This window comes from Anomaloglossus baeobatrachus, chromosome 7, assembly GCF_048569485.1.
Source record: "Anomaloglossus baeobatrachus isolate aAnoBae1 chromosome 7, aAnoBae1.hap1, whole genome shotgun sequence".
Classification (NCBI taxonomy): domain Eukaryota; kingdom Metazoa; phylum Chordata; class Amphibia; order Anura; family Aromobatidae; genus Anomaloglossus; species Anomaloglossus baeobatrachus.
This window is the reverse complement of record NC_134359.1, coordinates 309,113,694-309,133,206: the sequence shown is the minus strand read 5'-3', so window position 1 is coordinate 309,133,206 and position 19,513 is coordinate 309,113,694. Positions and strand designations below refer to the sequence as shown.

Sequence of the window (19,513 nt, the reverse complement as noted above, 5' to 3'; positions counted from 1 at the left end):
GCCATATCCAGATTAAGGTGGCTAATTTTAGGATGAGGGGGCTATGAGGGACATATACCCTATATTATTTGTTAGACGGACACTGGCATTATAAGACGGACCCCAATTATTAAAAAATTCTCTATTCCTTCACCAAATTTGGGGGTGCGTCTTATAATCAGGTGCGTCTTATAAAGCGAAAAATACGGTACTTTCTCCTCGATGCATTTACTTCCCTCTTTATTTTGTAAACCCTTTAATACAAATACTTTAAAACTTTTAAAACTTTAAAAGTTGAATGGCGCTGCCCCGGAGGACTTAATGACCGCTCTGATTTATTGTATAGCTATTGAGTGGAAGGGCCCTTTCTCTAATATACTATAATTATGTTTAGTTTAGATCTTAGCATATAATGGAATATGGGAATTTTCCCCCCTTTCCCTTTCATTTAAATTCCACATAAAATACAGGAAATTTACATAAATTTATAAAAAACAATAATAAAAATTAATAAAATTACATATTATATAAAATAAGATGGGGAGTAAGAGATTTATAAGTGGTACATCACCTCCTCTACCCCCTCCCCCGTCTCCGATATAATTATAACATATATTGAGATATGATTTAGAATTGTAAGATTTTATTTAATGTGGATTTGTGCTTTTCTTATAATTACCAAGGTATGGAGAGGGTTAATGGACCTTCTGGAGAGGGAGACTGGTAGAAATCTGCCTTAAAGCCAGCACTGTGGACCTGTAAGCCGCATGCGTGTTATTTAGCGGAATTAAATCAATGCTATGATCTATTACGTATATATTACAATGAAAATGTGCTTTATCTAACATTGGTTTTATATCCCTGGGTGTTTGTATTTTTATTACTCTTGTAATGTATTGTTTTTGTTGTATATAAAGTAAGCACTATTTTGTGGATTGTGTATATAGATCCGGCTCGGATGAGGGGCGTATAGGTATATATATCGCCGTGGCTACTCATTCTGATTATATTGCTTATGAATGAGTCTGTTCTTCTCCAAAACGCGTTAAACATATTTATACTCTGCACTTGGTCACATTTTTCATGTTATGAATTTTGAATAAAGAAAATATTTTTACTACATCGGTGCTGGATTCTCTCTCCTCTCCCTTGTTCCTCTCTCCTCTCCCTTGTTCCTCTCTCCTCTCCCTTGTTCCTCTCTCCTCTCCCTTGTTCCTCTCTCCTCTCCCTTGTTCCTCTCTCCTCTCCCTTGTTCCTCTCTCCTCTCCCTTGTTCCTCTCTCCTCTCCCTTGTTCCTCTCTCCTCTCCCTTGTTCCTCTCTCCTCTCCCTTGTTCCTCTCTCCTCTCCCTTGTTCCTCTCTCCTCTCCCTTGTTCCTCTCTCCTCTCCCTTGTTCCTCTCTCCTCTCCCTTGTTCCTCTCTCCTCTCCCTTGTTCCTCTCTCCTCTCCCTTGTTCCTCTCTCCTCTCCCTTGTTCCTCTCTCCTCTCCCTTGTTCCTCTCTCCTCTCCCTTGTTCCTCTCTCCTCTCCCTTGTTCCTCTCTCCTCTCCCTTGTTCCTCTCTCCTCTCCCTTGTTCCTCTCTCCTCTCCCTTGTTCCTCTCTCCTCTCCCTTGTTCCTCTCTCCTCTCCCTTGTTCCTCTCTCCTCTCCCTTGTTCCTCTCTCCTCTCCCTTGTTCCGCTCTCCTCGCCCTTGTTCCGCTCTCCTCGCCCTGGTTCCGCTCTCCTCTCCCTGGTTCCTCTCTCCTCTCCCTGGTTCCTCTCTCCTCTCCCTGGTTCCTCTCTCCTCTCCCTGGTTCCTCTCTCCTCTCCCTGGTTCCTCTCTCCTCTCCCTGGTTCCTCTCTCCTCTCCCTGGTTCCTCTCCCTGGTTCCTCTCTCCTCTCCCTTGTTCCGCTCTCCTCGCCCTTGTTCCTCTCTCCTCGCCCTTGTTCCGCTCTCCTCTCCCTGGTTCCGCTCTCCTCTCCCTGGTTCCGCTCTCCTCTCCCTGGTTCCGCTCTCCTCTCCCTGGTTCCTCTCTCCTCTCCCTGGTTCCTCTCTCCTCTCCCTGGTTCCTCTCTCCTCTCCCTGGTTCCTCTCTCCTCTCCCTGGTTCCTCTCTCCTCTCCCTGGTTCCTCTCTCCTCTCCCTGGTTCCTCTCTCCTCTCCCTGGTTCCTCTCTCCTCTCCCTGGTTCCTCTCTCCTCTCCCTGGTTCCTCTCTCCTCTCCCTGGTTCCTCTCTCCTCTCCCTGGTTCCTCTCCCTGGTTCCTCTCTCCTCTCCCTGGTTCCTCTCTCCTCTCCCTGGTTCCTCTCTCCTCTCCCTGGTTCCTCTCTCCTCTCCCTGGTTCCTCTCTCCTCTCCCTGGTTCCTCTCTCCTCTCCCTGGTTCCTCTCTCCTCTCCCTGGTTCCTCTCTCCTCTCCCTCGTTCCTCTCTCCTCTCCCTCGTTCCTCTCTCCTCTCCCTCGTTCCTCTCTCCTCTCCCTCGTTCCTCTCTCCTCTCCCTCGTTCCGCTCTCCTCTCCCTCGTTCCGCTCTCCTCTCCCTCGTTCCGCTCTCCTCTCCCTCGTTCCGCTCTCCTCTCCCTTGTTCCTCTCTCCTCTCCCTTGTTCCGCTCTCCTCTCCCTTGTTCCGCTCTCTCCCTGGTTCCGCTCTCCTCTCCCTGGTTCCGCTCTCCTCTCCCTGGTTCCGCTCTCCTCTCCCTGGTTCCTCTCTCCTCTCCCTGGTTCCTCTCTCCTCTCCCTGGTTCCTCTCCCTGGTTCCTCTCTCCTCTCCCTCGTTCCTCTCTCCTCTCCCTCGTTCCTCTCTCCTCTCCCTCGTTCCTCTCTCCTCTCCCTCGTTCCTCTCTCCTCTCCCTCGTTCCTCTCTCCTCTCCCTCGTTCCTCTCTCCTCTCCCTCGTTCCTCTCTCCTCTCCCTCGTTCCTCTCTCCTCTCCCTCGTTCCTCTCTCCTCTCCCTCGTTCCTCTCTCCTCTCCCTCGTTCCTCTCTCCTCTCCCTCGTTCCTCTCTCCTCTCCCTTGTCTCTCTTGATGGTACTGATTACTCAGCTGTGGAAGCCAAACCACTTGTTCCTTGCACCGGACCAGAGGCTGGAGATACCTGCTCTAGAGTGGTGAGCTGAACATATATTTACCGTATTTTTCGCTTTATAAGACGCACCTGATTATAAGACGCACCCCCAAATTTGGTGAAGGAATAGAGAATTTTTTAATAAATGGGGTCCGTCTTATAATGCCAGTGTCCGTCTGACAAATCATATAGGGTATATGTCCCTCATAGCCCCCCCCCCATCCTAAAATTAGCCCTCTGAATCTGGATATGGCCCAGCGATGCCACATGTCCCCTATGCCTGGCACACATCCTCTATGGCTGGCACACAGCCCATTGTGGCGGCACACGGCCCCATATGGCGGCACACGGCCCCATATGGCGGCACACGGCCCCATGTGGCGGCACACGGCCCCATATGGCGGCACACGGCCCCATGTGGCTGCACACGGCCCCATGTGGCGGCACACGGCCCATTGTGGCGGCACACGGCCCCATATAGCGGCACACGGCCCCATGTGGCGGCACACGGCCCCATGTGGCGGCACACGGCCCCATGTGGCTGCACACGGCCCCATGTGGCGGCACACGGCTAAAAGCAGCAGCATGGGGCGATATATAACACAGGGAGCTGTGTGCCAGCAATAGTGGGCCGTGTGCCGCCACATGGGGCCATGTGGCTGCACATGGCCCACTATTGCTGGCACACGGCCCCATGTGGCTGCACACAGCCCACTATTGCTGGCACAGGGCCCCATGTGGCTGCACACAGCCCACTATTGCTGGCACATGGTCCCATGTGGCTGCACACAGCCCACTATTGCTGGCACAGGGCCCCATGTGGCGGCACACGGCCCCATGTGGCTGCACACGGCCCCATGTGGCTGCACACAGCCCACTATTGCTGGCACATGGTCCCATGTGGCGGCACACGGCCCCATGTGGCTGCACACGGCCCCATGTGGCGGCACACGGCCCATTGTGGCGGCACACGGCCCCATATAGCGGCACACGGCCCCATGTGGCGGCACACGGCCCCATGTGGCGGCACACGGCCCCATGTGGCTGCACACGGCCCCATGTGGCGGCACACGGCTAAAAGCAGCAGCATGGGGCGATATATAACACAGGGAGCTGTGTGCCAGCAATAGTGGGCCGTGTGCCGCCACATGGGGCCATGTGGCTGCACATGGCCCACTATTGCTGGCACACGGCCCCATGTGGCTGCACACAGCCCACTATTGCTGGCACAGGGCCCCATGTGGCTGCACACAGCCCACTATTGCTGGCACATGGTCCCATGTGGCTGCACACAGCCCACTATTGCTGGCACAGGGCCCCATGTGGCGGCACACGGCCCCATGTGGCTGCACACGGCCCCATGTGGCTGCACACAGCCCACTATTGCTGGCACATGGTCCCATGTGGCGGCACACGGCCCCATGTGGCGGCACACGGCCCCATGTGGCTGCACACAGCCCACTATTGCTGGCACAGGGCCCCATGTGGCGGCACACGGCCCCATGTGGCGGCACACGGCCCACTATTGCTGGCACACAGCTCCCTGTGTTATATATCGCCCCATGCTGCTGCTTTTAGTAAAATAAAACTTTCCTTACCTTCTCCAGCATTGTCCTGTCTGTGTCCCCCTCCTCGGGGTTGAACTCCGGCCTCCTGCATTTCCTGCTTCTCGGCTGGTCATGTGATCGGCACGGAAGAGTGAAATCTCTTGTTCCTTATCATAGCAGCAGGAGGGAGGCCGGGCAGACACGCTGGAGGAGGTGAGTAAAAAGTTTATTATTTTACTGTTTGCAGCAGCATGGGGGCCATAGCTAACACGGGGGAGGGGGCATGTGCAAACAAAGAAGGGCGCAGGCAGATATAATATACACTGCTGCACAAGCCCATCGCCGCGGTGCACTTTCAGCACCATGGTGGTGGACAGCGGCTGTGCATATTATATGAGCGGGTGCAGGAGATCAAAGGCTGCCGCTCCCAGCTCCAAGCAGTCCCCAGCACCGCTCCAGAGCTGCCCGCACCTCCACTGGACTCTGTGTATATATATATATATATATATACACCCCCCCCCCCCCGTATATTCGGATTATAAGACGCACCCCCTACTTTCCCCCAAAATTTGGGGGAACAAAAGTGCGTCTTATAAAGCGAAAAATACGGTATTTGTGCTATAAAAATAAACTTTTTATTATTATTAAAAGCAGGTAGAAGCAGAGCACGTGGAGGATCGCGGGGAAGCCAAACAGGGCGCTGCAGGCCGGCTGCAGCAGTGAGTGAGTCGGCGTCCCTACGTGGGGGGCAGCGAGCAGTCCAGGGACGCTGGCGGTACTACAGTAACCCCTTCCTCCTTAAGCCCCCGCTTGGCCGGGCCAGAAAGAATTTTCTTCTCCAGAATGATGTCATCAGAGTTGATGGGTGAAGAAATGGCCGGTGGCAGAGGTGGACCGGATGGCCGTTGCTTGGAAGGCTTTTTTCAGGACCCATAATGGCAAACGGAACTGGAAACTGGGGTGGACATCCCGAGGATTCAGGGACACCTAGGAATTAATCTGTCTCCAATGGAGCACCTCAACGGATTTCCAGTCCAGAACAGGCTCATGAGTACAGAGCCAAGGCATAGCTAGGAGAAGCAGACAAGAAAAGTTTGGTGGCACAAGGAAGGAGACCTTCTCCAAATTTGTGTCTCCCATGCGTAGTTCCACGGGCTCAGAATTGAAGCCTATAGATTATGACAGGAGCTTTCCATCCACATACTATACCAACAAGGGATTCTGAAGGCCCATAAACGAAGCCTATAGGTTATGAGAGGAGCTCTCCATCCACAGACTATACTAACAAGGGATTCTGAAGGCCCAGAAACGAAGCCTATGGATTATGACAGGAGCTCTCCATCCACAGACTATACCGACAAGGGATTCTGAAGGCCCAGAAACGAAGCCTATGGTCCTTACAGGAGTGCTCCATCCACAGACTATACCGACAAGGGATTCTGAAGGCCCAGAAACTAAGCCTATGGGTTATGACAGGAGCTCTCCTTCCACAGATTATACCGACAAGGGATTCTGAAGGCCCAGAAACTAAGCCTATGGGTTATGACAGGAGCTCTCTATCCACAGATTATACCGACAAGGGATTCTGACTGTCCCGAATGGCATTTGGACAACAATTTATTTTATTTATTTACTTTTTTTTTTATTTTCTGTTGCTTGAGGTTTTAGAGCTCTTTCTATATATTTCTGCATCGCTGATTCCAAACCTGAAATCCGTCCGTTTTTTGGTGCACACTTTAGTTTTTTGGCAATTTTAATTTTTTTGTTAGTTTATGGGAGGCATTGGTTTTTAAATTGGAGTTAAAGGGCAACGACTCTTGGATTGGACATAACCAGACATAACCAGCAGCTGTCGTCACGTTTTGGTTATCTGATTAAAACAACCCCTCCGATTTTGTGTTTAGATTGAACCATGGCTTCCTTGAGTAGGCGTAAATGTAAGAATAGTCCTGACACCTTCTATTATATACAGTGGGTATGGAAAGTATTCACACCCTTGTATATTTTCACTCTTTTGTTTCATTGCAGCCATTTGGTATTTTTTTCTCATAAATGTACACTCTGCCCCCATCCCCCATCTTGTCAGAAGGAAAAACTGAAATGTAGAAATTTTTGCAAATTTATTAAACAAGAAAATCTGATCTCACATGGTGATAAGTATTCAGCCCCTTTCCTCAGTATAAGGCCTCTTTCACACGTCAGTGATTCTGGTACGTTTGTGCTTTTTTTTTTTTAAACGTACCAGAATCACTGACATACGCAGACCCATTATAATGAATGGGTCTGCTCACACGTCAGTGATTTGTCACTGCACGTGTGTCCGTGCAGCGTACCCGCGTGTGCGTGATTGCCGCACGGAGACATGTCCATTTTTTTCTGGCATCACTGATGTTGTGGTCCGTGAAACACGTGCCAGAAAAAAACGTGCTTTTAAAATAAAAAACATTTTAACTCACCCGGCGTCCAGCGATGTCCTCTGCAGCCCGTTCTCCCTGCTCCTTCTGTGCCGGCTCATTACTGTCGCACATATTCATGATGCGCGACACAGCCGACCCGGAAACAGCTGCTGCGGGGGTCACCGCCGGCCGGATGCTGCACCGCGGGAGCGATCAGCACCATGGAGAGCGGGAGTGGGCGCAGGTGAGATGATTACTAAGTGAAATCACGGGCCACGGAGAACGGAGCCCGGATTGCACTTAAACAACCCACGTGTGCCGTGATTCACGGCACACGCAGGGACATGTGCGTGTTTTACACGCCAGTGAAAAACGTCAGTGTTTTTCACTGACGTGTGAAACGGGCCTTACACATGGTCATAAGTATTCAGCCCCTTTGCTCGGTATAACACATGGTCATAAGTATTCAGCCCCTTTGCTCAGACGCTCATATGTAAGTCCCATGCTGTCCATTTCCTTGTGATCCTCCTTGAGATGGTTCTCCTCCTTCATTGGAGTCCAGTGGTGTGTAATTAAACTGATAGGACGTGATTTGGGAAGGCGCACACCTGTCTATATAAGACCTCACAGCTCACACTGTAGGTCACACCAAATGAGAATCATGAGGTCAAAGGAATTGCCCAAGGAGCTCAGAGACAGAATTGTGGCAAGGCACAGATCTGGCCAAGGTTATAAAATAATATCTGTTGTACTCAAGGTTCCTAAGAGCACAGTGGCCTCCATAATCCTTACATGGAAGAAGTTTGGGACCCCCAGAACTCTTCCTAGACCTGGCCGTCCAGCCAAACTGAGCAATCGTGGGAGAAGAGCCTTGGTGAGAGAGGTAAAGAAGAACCCCAAAATCACTGTGGCTGAGCTCCAGAGATGCAGTAGGGAGATGGGAGAAAGTTCCACAAAGTCACCTATCACTGCAGCCTCCACCAGTCGGGCCTTTATGACAGAGTGGCCCGATGGAAGCCTCTCCTCAGTGCAAGACATATGAAAGCTGCATAGACTGCAAAAAACACAGGAAGGCCTCCCAGACTATGAGAAATAAGATACTCTGGTCTGATGACAAGAAGATAGAACTTTATGGTGAGAATTCTAAGCGGTTTGTGTGGAGAAAACCAGGCCCTGCTCATCACGTGCCCAATACCATCCCCATAGTGAGACATGGTGGTGGCAGCATCATGCTATGGGGGCAGGGACAGGACGACTGGTGGCAATTGATGGAAAGATGAATGCGGCCACGTACAGAGATATCCTGGAAGAAAACCTCTTCGAGATGCTCTGGACCTCAGACTTGGCCGAAGGTTCACCTTCCAACAAGACAATGGCCCTAAGCACACAGCTAAAATAACAATGGAGAGGCTTCAGAACAACTCTGTGACCATTCTTGACCGACCCAGCCAGACCCCTGACCTAAACCCAATTGAGCATCTCTGGAGAGACCTGAAAACGGCGCCCACCAACGTTCACCATCCAACCTGATAGAAGTGGAGAGGATCTGCAAGGAAGAATGGCCGAGGATCCCCAAATCCAGGATCCCAAGACGACTCATGGCTGTAGTAGCTCAAAAGGAGGGTGGTTCTACCCAATACTGAGCAAAGGGGCTGAATACTTATGCCCATGTGATATTTCAGGTTTTCTTGTTTAATAAATTTTGAAAATATTTCTACATTTCTGTTTTTTTCTTGTCAAGATGGGGGACGGGAAGATGGGGATGGGGGGGATGGGTGCAGAGTGTACATTAATGAGAATTTACCAAATGGCTGCAATGAAACAAAGTGAAAAATGTAAAGGGGTGTGAATACTTTCCACTGTATGTGGCTGCTATACACTTCAATATTTCATCATTTGTGACACGTGCATATGTTGCCTATTTTCAAGTGCCCCTTGGTGATCAAGACGAGATTTTGGCTCCTCATATTGTGCCCTAATTGTGAGGAAATGCTTAGGGACTGGATATGCCTTTTGGTATTCCCATGGTTTGGCGTGAACTGAAGGACCACAGCAGTGCCTGTTATTTCTGTCTGGTCCATACAAAGGGCATCGGGAAGAAAACGCGGCATCTGATGACATATCCTAATATTCCTTCAGCAATATGACCTATCCCACACCCCACGTTACAATTTTCGATGGTTTTATTTCTTGTAAGGATGAAGAACGTGAACCTGATGATCATATATTGTAAGAAGCATGAGGAAATGAATGTAGACTCTGAAGTGTCTTCTCCTGATGCCGAGCCATCATTAACCCCTCAGCAGTTTACCCAACCTAAATTGAATGATTTAGTAAGAGGTTTGGGCCGATGAAAGAAAGCCGCTGAGATATTGGCCTCCATGCCCTTCCCCGCGCAGCTAAACTTTCCCATTTCAGGAAGTGTGAACACATTTGTGTGGACTTTTTCCAAAGCCAAACACTTTGTTTTGTGTCCTGATATCCGTAGTCTTCTCGGCCAGCTAGGTGTTACCACTTACAGTCCAGCAGAATGGCGGCTATTTCTTCACAGCTCTAAGTGGAGCATGAAATGTGTTCTATAACCATAATGTTTATGCAGCGGCTCCAATTGGTCGTTCAATTCATCTGCGAGATTATAATGACATAAAATTGTCCTGGACTTACTGAAGTATGAGGAGCAGAATTGGATAATTTATGTAGATCTTAAAATGGTAAATCTCCTGCAAGGACAACAGAGAGGTTTCACAAAGTCTCCTTGTTTTCTGTGTTTGTGGGACAGCCTAGCTCGGGAGGAAGACTGGACACAGAAGGAATGGCCGAAACGTGAAGCTCTGGAAGTAGGGAGGCAAAATATTGAGAATGAACCTGTAGGTGATGGAGACAGGATCATTTTCCCCCACTTCACATCAAACTTGGTTCAATGAAGCAGTTTGTTTGGGGTTTGAATAGAGAAAGTGAATGCTTTCAACACATTAGTCTTTCAAGAAGATAAAAGCAGGTGTATTTGATGGACCTGAAATTCGAACCATCATATGTGACGATGAATTTGCCAAGAAGATGAATAAGGAGGAGAAAGCAGCATGGCAGTCTTTTGTGGCAGTTACAAAGAACTTCCTTGGCAACAAAAAAGCCAAAAACTATGAACTTCTGGTTCAAAGGATGCTGTTGACTTTCCATGACATTGGATGTGACATGAGCATTAAGATTCCCTTCCTGAACAGTCACCTTGACAAGTTTCCCGAAAATCCTGGAGCTGTTATTTGATGAGCAGGGAGAACGCTTTCATCAAGATCTGAAGATGATGGAAGAGCATTATCAGGTGCGATGGGACAAAAATATGATGGCATACTACTGCTGGAGCATCAAACGAGATTGTCCTCAACAAATACACAAACGCAAGACCTAGAGACACACGAGCTGGGGACGCAAGACCTAGAGACACAAGAGCTGGGGACGCAAGACCTGGGGACGCAAGAGGTGGGGACGCAAGACCTAGAGACGCAAGAGGTGGGGACGCAAGACCTAGAGACGCAAGAGGTGGGGACGCAAGACCTAGAGACGCAAGAGGTGGGGAAGCAAGACCTAGAGACGCAAGAGGTGGGGACGCAAGAGGTGGGGACGCAAGACCTAGAGACACAAGAGCTGGGGACGCAAGAGGTGGGGACGCAAGACCTGGAGACGCAAGAGGTGGGGAGCAAGACCTAGAGACGCAAGAGGTGGGGAGCAAGACCTAGAGACGCAAGAGGTGGGGACGCAAGACCTAGAGACACAAGAGGTGGGGACGCAAGACCTAGAGACACAAGAGGTGGGGACGCAAGAGGTGGGAACACAAGAGGTGGGGACGCAAGACCTAGAGACGCAAGAGGTGGGGACGCAAGACCTAGAGACGCAAGAGGTGGGGACGCAAGACCTAGAGACGCAAGAGGTGGGGACGCAAGACCTAGAGACGCAAGAGGTGGGGACGCAAGACCTAGAGACGCAAGAGGTGGGAACGCAAGACCTAGAGACGCAAGAGGTGGGGACGCAAGACCTAGAGACGCAAGAGGTGGGGACGCAAGACCTAGAGACGCAAGAGGTGGGGACGCAAGACCTAGAGACGCAAGAGGTGGGGACGCAAGACCTAGAGACGCAAGAGGTGGGGACGCAAGACCTAGAGACGCAAGAGGTGGGGACGCAAGACCTAGAGACGCAAGAGGTGGGGACGCAAGACCTAGAGACGCAAGAGGTGGGGACGCAAGACCTAGAGACGCAAGAGGTGGGGGCGCAAGAGGTGGGGGCGCAAGACCTAGAGACGCAAGAGGTGGGGACGCAAGAGGTGGGGACGCAAGAGCTACTGTACAAACGCAAATTTTTGCCTGAATAGAATTTAAATAAGTTTAGCGCAAATTTAATGATTAAAATAAGTGTGTTAACATGATCTATTTCACAATTGTAGACAAATTCTGATGCAATCCTACCTCTAGTGTACTCACTACATTTCATTATTACATTTTCACAAAGCTGATGCCCAGAAGACATTGAACTTCATTATGTTACACGAAGTGTGCAAATTTGTACAATGTGATAACCTGAAATATTGAATTGAAAATAAACTGTACCTTACAGAGAGAAACTGATCTCAGATTCGAGATCCACACACTCCAATTACGTAAGGACAAGTGTTCTTGTGGATGCAACAAGAATTTTGTTCCCCGGTGAATCCACCACAGCTTGCTGAATAAAATTCCCAGCAGATCTGGGATCCAGAGGAGCCGTCTCAGAGATCTTCTCCATACGATAGGGACAGGGTCAGCGAAGAAGAGAAACGGCTTTCTCCGAGAGTTACCCCACCACCTACCAAGCCAAGGCAAGAGGGTCCTGGCCTCATAGGACCGGCCTGATGAAGGTGTCGGCTACTCCACAGAGGAAGCACAGACCCATGGCATCAGACATCCTGATATTTTCCACTTGTACAGGTTCAGGAACCGGAGCAGAAACTGGGAAGCAGATGGCCTCTGGAAGTATGGAGCCAGGCGCGTAGCTTTCTCTTCACCACAGACCTCCTTGGATCGTTACTGGAACCTGAGATCAGGGCTGTGGAGTTGGAGTCAGTGTCTGTTTTGGTGGTCGGTATAAAATGGACCGATACCCAAAATATGTAATAAGTTGGGTGCCCTAGTTCAATGCAATTTCCAGATTTTTGCTATTGTAGCTGACAATGCTTAAAACATAGTGTAAATCCTTAGTTTCCCTCCCTCTGTATACAGACACATCTGCAGGTTTTCCCCTCCGCTCGCTATACAGACACATCTACAGGTTTTCCCTCCGCTCTCTATACAGACACATCTGCAGGTTTTGCCCTCCGCTCTCTATACAGACACATCTGCAGGTTTTTCCCTCTGCTCTCTATATAGACACATCTGCAGGTTTTTCCCCTCCACTCTGTATACAGACACATCTGCAGGTTTTCCCTCCGCTCTCTATACAGACACATCTGCAGGTTTTCCCTCCTCTGCTCTCTATACAGACACATCTGCAGGTTTTCCCTCCTCTGCTCTCTGTACAGACACATCTGCAGGTTTTTCCGTCCGCTCTCTATACAGACACATCTGCAGGTTTTCCCTCTGCTCTCTATACAGACCCATCTGGAGGTTTTTCCTCTCCACTCTGTATACAGACACATCTGCAGGTTTTCCCTCCGCTCTCTATACAGACACATCTGCAGGTTTCTCCCTCCGCTCTTTATACAGACACATCTGCAGGTTTTCCCTCCGCTCTCTATACAGACACATCTGCAGGTTTTCCCTCCTCTGCTCTCTATACAGACACATCTGCAGGTTTTTCCCTCCGCTCTCTATAGACACACCTGCAGGTTTTCCCTCCTCTGCTCTCTATACAGACACATCTGCAGGTTTTGCCCTTTGCTCTCTATACAGACACATCTGCAGGTTTTCCCACCGCTTTCTATACAGACACATCTGCAGGTTTCTCCCTCCTCTCTATACAGACACATCTGCAGGGTTTTCTCTCCGCTCTCTATACAGACACATCTGCAGGTTTTCCCTCCGCTCTCTATACAGACACATCTGCAGGTTTTCTCTCCGCTCTCTATACAGACACATCTGCAGGTTTTTTCTCCGCTCTCTATACAGACACATCTGCAGGTTTTTTCTCCGCTCTCTATACAGACACATCTGCAGGTTTTTTCTCCGCTCTCTGTACAGACACATCTGCAGGGTTTTCTCTCCGCTCTCTATACAGACACATCTGCAGGTTTTCCCTCCGCTCTCTATACAGACACATCTGCAGGTTTTGCCCTTCGCTCTCTATACAGACTCATCTGCAGGTTTTTCCTCCATGTCATTAGTATTTGGTGGCATTGCCCTTACACTGTGTGACTTGGGGGACACATTTTGGATCCTTCCAGAAGCTTCTCACAATAGTTGGTGGAATTTGGGCGATTCCTCCGGACAGATCTGCTGGAGCTGAGCCGTGTTTGGAGGTCGCCGCTTGCTCCGGCCTCTTCAGCTTTGCCCATACATTCTCCATAGGATTGTGTCACGCATGTGGTTAGCAGGGTTACCTAGTACCTGGTGAATCCCCAGAAGATGTTACAACACACAGGGACCATCAGGGTCACGATACAACGGCGGTCCCTGCCGCTAGGGAAAGGGGGAGGGGGCACCTCCTGAACGTGCCTCAAGCGGACGCCTGGACTCCCGAGCGTCCCTATACAGGTTCTTGCAACCTGTTGCTGAGCCGAATTCCTTAGGCCAGGGGTCTCAAACTCGACTGGGTGTATGGGCCGCACATAGGAAAAAATTATTTGGGGGACTGCATTCTTTGCAGGGCCAAGTGACATTTTAGTGATTCCATGTATTTTCTTCTATACACCTTTTGGATCACTTTTTGCTTGTTTATTAAAACAAACCTGCACTTTTTTGTTACATTTATATGTAAAAAGCATTTTTAATGTTAAAAGCATTTTTTTATCATTCTTTTGCCCTTTAGTAATGTGCCCATCCTTGTGCCCAGTAGCATTGTGCCCATCCTTGTGGCATTGTGCCCATCCTTGTGGCATTGTGCCCAAGTAGTAATGTCTCCAGTCCTGATCCAAGTTCTGTATTATGCCGTTCTTGACATACAAAAAAAAAATTCTCACCTTTCCTCCGTTCCCTGTTTTCTCTTCTGCTTGTTGCGGGGTGCAGACCCGTAGACCCCGTGGCTATTGCATTATGTAGTGGGCTGGCACCAGCAGGGCTTTACTACAGTTGATGCATTTGCGGCACAGCACGCACTTAGGCGCTGTCTGCACTCCACCAATCACAGGCAAGCAGGTGACTTCATACAGTGATGTTACCTGCTTGCCTGTGATTGGTGGAATGCAGACAGCGCCTAAGTGCGTGCTGTGCTGCAAATGTATCAACTGTAGTAAAGCCCTGCCAGCCCCGGCCCCCTGCATAGTAACGCGATAGTCATGGAGTCTACGGGCACGTTTGAGACCTCTGCCTTAGGCCCTCAGCTAGCCCTACACTCACCATGGTTAGTGAGCTGGCCGACGAGATCATTAGACTCGCCACTGCAATACAGAAATACAAGAATAGGAATACAAATAGGGGGAATAGACAAAGGAAAGGACACTGCAGGCGGCCTCTGTGCAGCAAGCACCACTGCTGCACACAACACAAGCACCTTCCACAGCAGGCGCCCTCCACAGCAGGCGCCCTCCAGAGCAGGCGCCCTCTAGAGCAGGCGCCTTCCAAAGTGGACCACATAGACACTGAATGCCCCGTGTCTATCACAAGCATCATGTGATCAGATCACAGGACTTAAATGTGTTCATGTGTTTCTGGGGTCTGTGTTTCAGCTACTGGAAGGTGACTTTGTAGGTGTGGAGTAAGGAGTAATCGCTGGCCCTTCATGTGTTTCTGGGGTCCGTGTTTCAGCTACTGGAAGGTGACTTTGTAGGTGTGGAGTAAGGAGTAATCGCTGGCCCTTCATGTGTTTCTGGGGTCTGTGTTTCAGCTACTGGAAGGTGACTTTGTAGGTGTGGAGTAAGGAGTAATCGCTGGCCCTTCATCTGTTTCTGGGGTCTGTGTTTCAGCTACTGGAAGGTGACTTTGTAGGTGTGGAGTAAGGAGTAATCGCTGGCCCTTCATGTGTTTCTGGGGTCTGTGTTTCAGCTACTGGAAGGTGACTTTGTAGGTGTGGAGTAAGGAGTAATCGCTGGCCCTTCATGTGTTTCTGGGGTCTGTGTTTCAGCTACTGGAAGGTGACTTTGTAGGTGTGGAGTAAGGAGTAATCGCTGGCCCTTCATCTGTTTCTGGGGTCTGTGTTTCAGCTACTGGAAGGTGACTTTGTAGGTGTGGAGTAAGGAGTAATCGCTGGCCCTTCATGTGTTTCTGGGGTCTGTGTTTCAGCTACTGGAAGGTGACTTTGTAGGTGTGGAGTAAGGAGTAATCACTGGCCCTTCATGTGTTTCTGGGGTCCGTGTTTTGACCTCTGGAGGGTGATTGTAGGTATTTCCATGTTTGTAGGTGTGGAGTAGGGAGTAATCACTGGCCCTTCATGTGTTTCTGGGGTCCATGTTTCGGCCCCTGGAGGGTGATTGTAGGTATATCCATGTTTTGTAGGTGCGGAGTAAGGAGTAATCGCTGGCCCTTCATGTGTTTCTGGGGTTCATGCTTCGGTCACTGGAGGGTGACTTTGTAGGTGCGCAGTAAGGAGTACCGTAATCGCTGGTCCCTTCATGTGTTTCTTGGGTCCATGTTTCGGCCTCTGGAGGGTGACTGTGGGTATCTCCATGTTTGTAGGTGCGGAGTCGTGAGGACGGCTGTATGTATGCAGTGAAGCGCTCAGTCTCCCCTTTCCGCGGTGAATCGGACCGTCTCCGCAAGCTCCAGGAGGTGAGGAAACACGAACGTGTTGGAAAGCACCCGAACTGCCTGCACTTTGTCCGGGCCTGGGAGGAGAGGCGGATGCTTTTCTTGCAGACGGAGCTCTGTGTCTGTAGCCTGCAGCAGCATTCAGAGGAGCTGGGCGAGCCGCTCTCACCACAACAGATATGGGCTATTACCTGTGACCTCCTCCGAGGTCTGAAGCATCTGCATGACCGCAACCTGCTGCATCTCGACATCAAGCCAGCCAATGTGTTCATTTCTTACTCTGGAGTCTACAAACTGGGGGACTTTGGTCTGATGGTGGAGCTCGATGGAGCAGAAGGCAGTGGAGAGGCGCAGGAGGGAGACCCCCGTTATATGGCTCCAGAGCTTTTGGATGGGGTATTCACGAAGGCAGCAGATGTTTTCAGGTGAGCCCTCCTTTTTTCTGTACTGTGCACCCCATTGTTTGCTGAGCTTCTAATGGAAGTTTCCTTGTGTCCCAGCCTCGGGATGACACTGCTAGAAGTGGCTTGTAACATGGAGCTCCCAAGGGGAGGGGATGGCTGGCAGCAGCTGCGGCAGGGCCACCTTCCAACAGAGTTTACATCAGGTGGGTTCTGTCCCCTGACCTGTGTGGGATGTGGGGGCTATGTCACTTGTTTTCTCTAACGCGCCTTCATTCTCTCCGTCCAATCTAGAGCTGCCCCCAGATTTCCTAAAAGTGCTGTGTGGGATGCTGGATCCAGATTACCGATGCCGGGCTACGGTGGACTGGCTGCTGTCTCTACCTGCCATACGTAGGGCTGAGAGGTGGAGAGGGGTGACCCTGGTGACTAGAGGAGTGTGTGCGAAGCTGCTGGCTTTATTCCAGGTGAGGTGCCCCACCACCTGCTGTCCTGTGGTCCGCAGGGCCACCAGCCACCCAGACTTTCATGGTCTGGTCACCACTGGGTTGTCCTGTGCATCCCGGACTTGTAAAATCCCTATTTTCATTTTGTAGTTCTTATTGTGGCTGGTGACCTTAATGTGTGCTGTCCTGAAGCGTCCAGTGATGCGACTTTTACTTTGGAAGTCGGGCACTGCTGCTCCAGATTCTCCACCATCTTCTCCATCCCAGAACCGATGCTTGGAAAGCAGCTTCTCCAGTGACTGGGAGGATGAAAGTCTTGGGGATGAAGTATTTGAGGTGCCACCAAGTCCTCTAGGCTACCCCAGGAATATCACCTACCATGGACAGGAATTCCCCCTAAGGTAGGTGGCCTCTAATGCTTGCCAGAAGGCAGTAGTAAGCAGCGTGACCAGCTTTGTGTATCGGGGACTCTCGATGTATAGGAAGCAGCATGTCCGGCTTTTTGTGTATCGGGGACTCTCGATGTATAGGAAGCAGCGTGTCTGGCTCTGTGTATCGGGGACTCTCGATTGTATAGGAAGCAGCGTGTCTGGCTTTGTGTATCGGGGACCCTCGATGTATATTAAGCAGCGTGTCTGGCTTTGTGTATCGGGAACTCTCGATGTATAGGAAGCAGCATGTGTCCGGCTTTTTGTGTATCGGGGACTCTCGATGTATAGGAAGCAGCGTGTCTGGCTTTGTGTATCGGGGACCCTCGATGTATAGGAAGCAGCGTATCTGGCTTTGTGTATCGGGAACTCTCGATGTATAGGAAGCAGCATGTCCGGCTTTTTGTGTATCGGGGACTCTCGATGTATAGGATGCAGCGTGTCTGGCTCTGTGTATCGGGGACCCTCGATGTATAGGAAGCAGCGTATCTGGCTTTGTGTATCGGGAACTCTCGATGTATAGGAAGCAGCATGTGTCCGGCTTTTTGTGTATTGGGGACTCTCGATGTATAGGAAGCAGCGTGTCTGGCTTTGTGTATCGGGGACCCTCGATGTATAGGAAGCAGCGTATCTGGCTTTGTGTATCGGGAACTCTCGATGTATAGGAAGCAGCATGTCCGGCTTTTTGTGTATCGGGGACTCTCGATGTATAGGAAGCAGCGTGTCTGGCTCTGTGTATCAGGGACCCTCGATGTATAGTAAGCAGTGCGTCCGGCTTTGTGTATCGGGGACCCTCGATGTATGGCTGACGATTCAGCGCTGCACTCTCTTCCTCTGTGTAGAAGGCATCTTGTAATTATTCCTTGTTTATCTATGGGGTGCAGACGTTCTCCGGACCTGTTATCCCGGCCGTCTCTGGGCAGTACCTCCACCCCCCGCAATCTGTCTCCGGATTGTAACCCGCGGCAGAGGTAAGTGCCTTCTCATCACTGAAGTGTTTGTTATAAATCAGTGTTCATGGTGGTGAATCTGCTGCATGGCCGGGTGTGTGACTACTCGTAGATCAACCCCAGCGAGTCCCGCTGATCTCATGGAGTCTACAGTCCTGGAAATGGCCGTGTGAGCCAAAAAGGGCCGCTCATGCCGGTGCCCACCTGTCGCCTCCATCGTCAGTATCCGGTGCCCACCTGTCGCCCCCATCGTCAGTATCCGGTGCCCACCTGTCGCCCCCATCGTCAGTATCCGGTGCCCACCTGTCGCCGGATACGGAGGGGACGGGCGGTTGCCGGATACGGGGGACGGAGGGGATGGACGCTTGCTGGATACAGGGGGGGACGGGCGGTGGCCGGATTCGGGGGACTGAGGGGATGGGCGGTGGCCGGATATGGGGGGGCACGGGCGGTGGCCGGATACGGGGGGGCACGGGCGGTGGCCGGATACGGGGGGGCACGGGCGGTGGCCGGATACGGGGGGGCACGAGCGGTGGCCTGATACGGGGGGGGGGCACGAGCAGTGGCCAGGTACTGAGGGGACGGGCGGTGGCTTGCGTATGGGCGGTGGCCGGATACGGGGGAGGGGCGGTGTAGATGTGACCACAGATGTGTCCTTCCTTGGGGAGATGTCGGTTTTCTCCTCCTTGTGAGGTGCGGTGGCATCCTCGGGGCAGGCGGTGCAGAACGCATTCATATAGATGTGACCACAGATATGTGCTGCCTCTTCCACACATTAATCTTCTGCTCTTCTAGGTCGAGTCTTCCTCTGACGCCCAATGTGAGCCGGATTAGCCAGGACTCTCCGTGCAGCATGAAGTCTGTGAGCCGGGACAGTAGCAGTGCTTCTTCTGGTTTTGTGGACGCTGAGGCTCCTCGCTCTTCCTTTCTACCCCGGAATCTCTTGAGCATGTTTGATGAAGCGTCTGAGCAGTAGAAGTTGTAATGTTCTGTGGCAGCTTAGAGAATAAAAGACATTGCTGTGACTGCATCAGCTTCTGTTCTGCGGATGTGACACGCCGACTGCGGCTTCAGGACTGGCTGTGAAGAGAGCACAGCGCCCCCTCTGTGCAGGCGAGGACTTGCCAGCTTTCTTCATCATTGAGGTAGAAGCCGGATGGAAGATGGCTTCTCCCCGGGGTGGAGAGTTCATTACCTTATTATTGCAGCACAAATGGCGGCAGTGATTCGTTGGGTGCACGGCAGCTGCATTCGTTACCGTTGATGTCCCTATCTGTACCTGTAGAGGCCAGGGATGTCTTCTCCCTGGGGTGGACATTACCTTATTCTGCAGCACAGATGGGCGCAGTGATTTGTTGGGTGCACGGCAGCTGCATTCGTTACTGTTGATGTCCCCATCTGTCCCTGTAGAGGCCAGGGATGTCTTCTCCCTGGGGTGGACATTACCTTATTCTGCAGCACAGAT

At 51.0% G+C, this 19,513-nt stretch overlaps 1 protein-coding gene across 2 annotated transcripts in view; it reads left to right on the top strand.

Annotated features, from left to right (window-relative positions):
• The window catches only part of PKMYT1 (protein kinase, membrane associated tyrosine/threonine 1), a 54,814-nt gene extending 35,741 nt beyond the window's left edge, over positions 1 to 19,073 (top strand). For both annotated transcript variants that reach the window (XM_075318679.1, XM_075318680.1), the window contains exons 3-8: positions 15,752 to 16,248; positions 16,324 to 16,430; positions 16,519 to 16,691; positions 16,821 to 17,071; positions 17,983 to 18,069; positions 18,844 to 19,073. In XM_075318679.1, coding sequence (XP_075174794.1) covers positions 15,752 to 16,248; positions 16,324 to 16,430; positions 16,519 to 16,691; positions 16,821 to 17,071; positions 17,983 to 18,069; positions 18,844 to 19,024 — 1,296 coding nt within the window. In that variant the 3' untranslated portion in view covers positions 19,025 to 19,073. The remainder of the gene's footprint in view (positions 1 to 15,751; positions 16,249 to 16,323; positions 16,431 to 16,518; positions 16,692 to 16,820; positions 17,072 to 17,982; positions 18,070 to 18,843) is intronic.
• Positions 19,074 to 19,513: the final 440 nt, after the last annotated feature.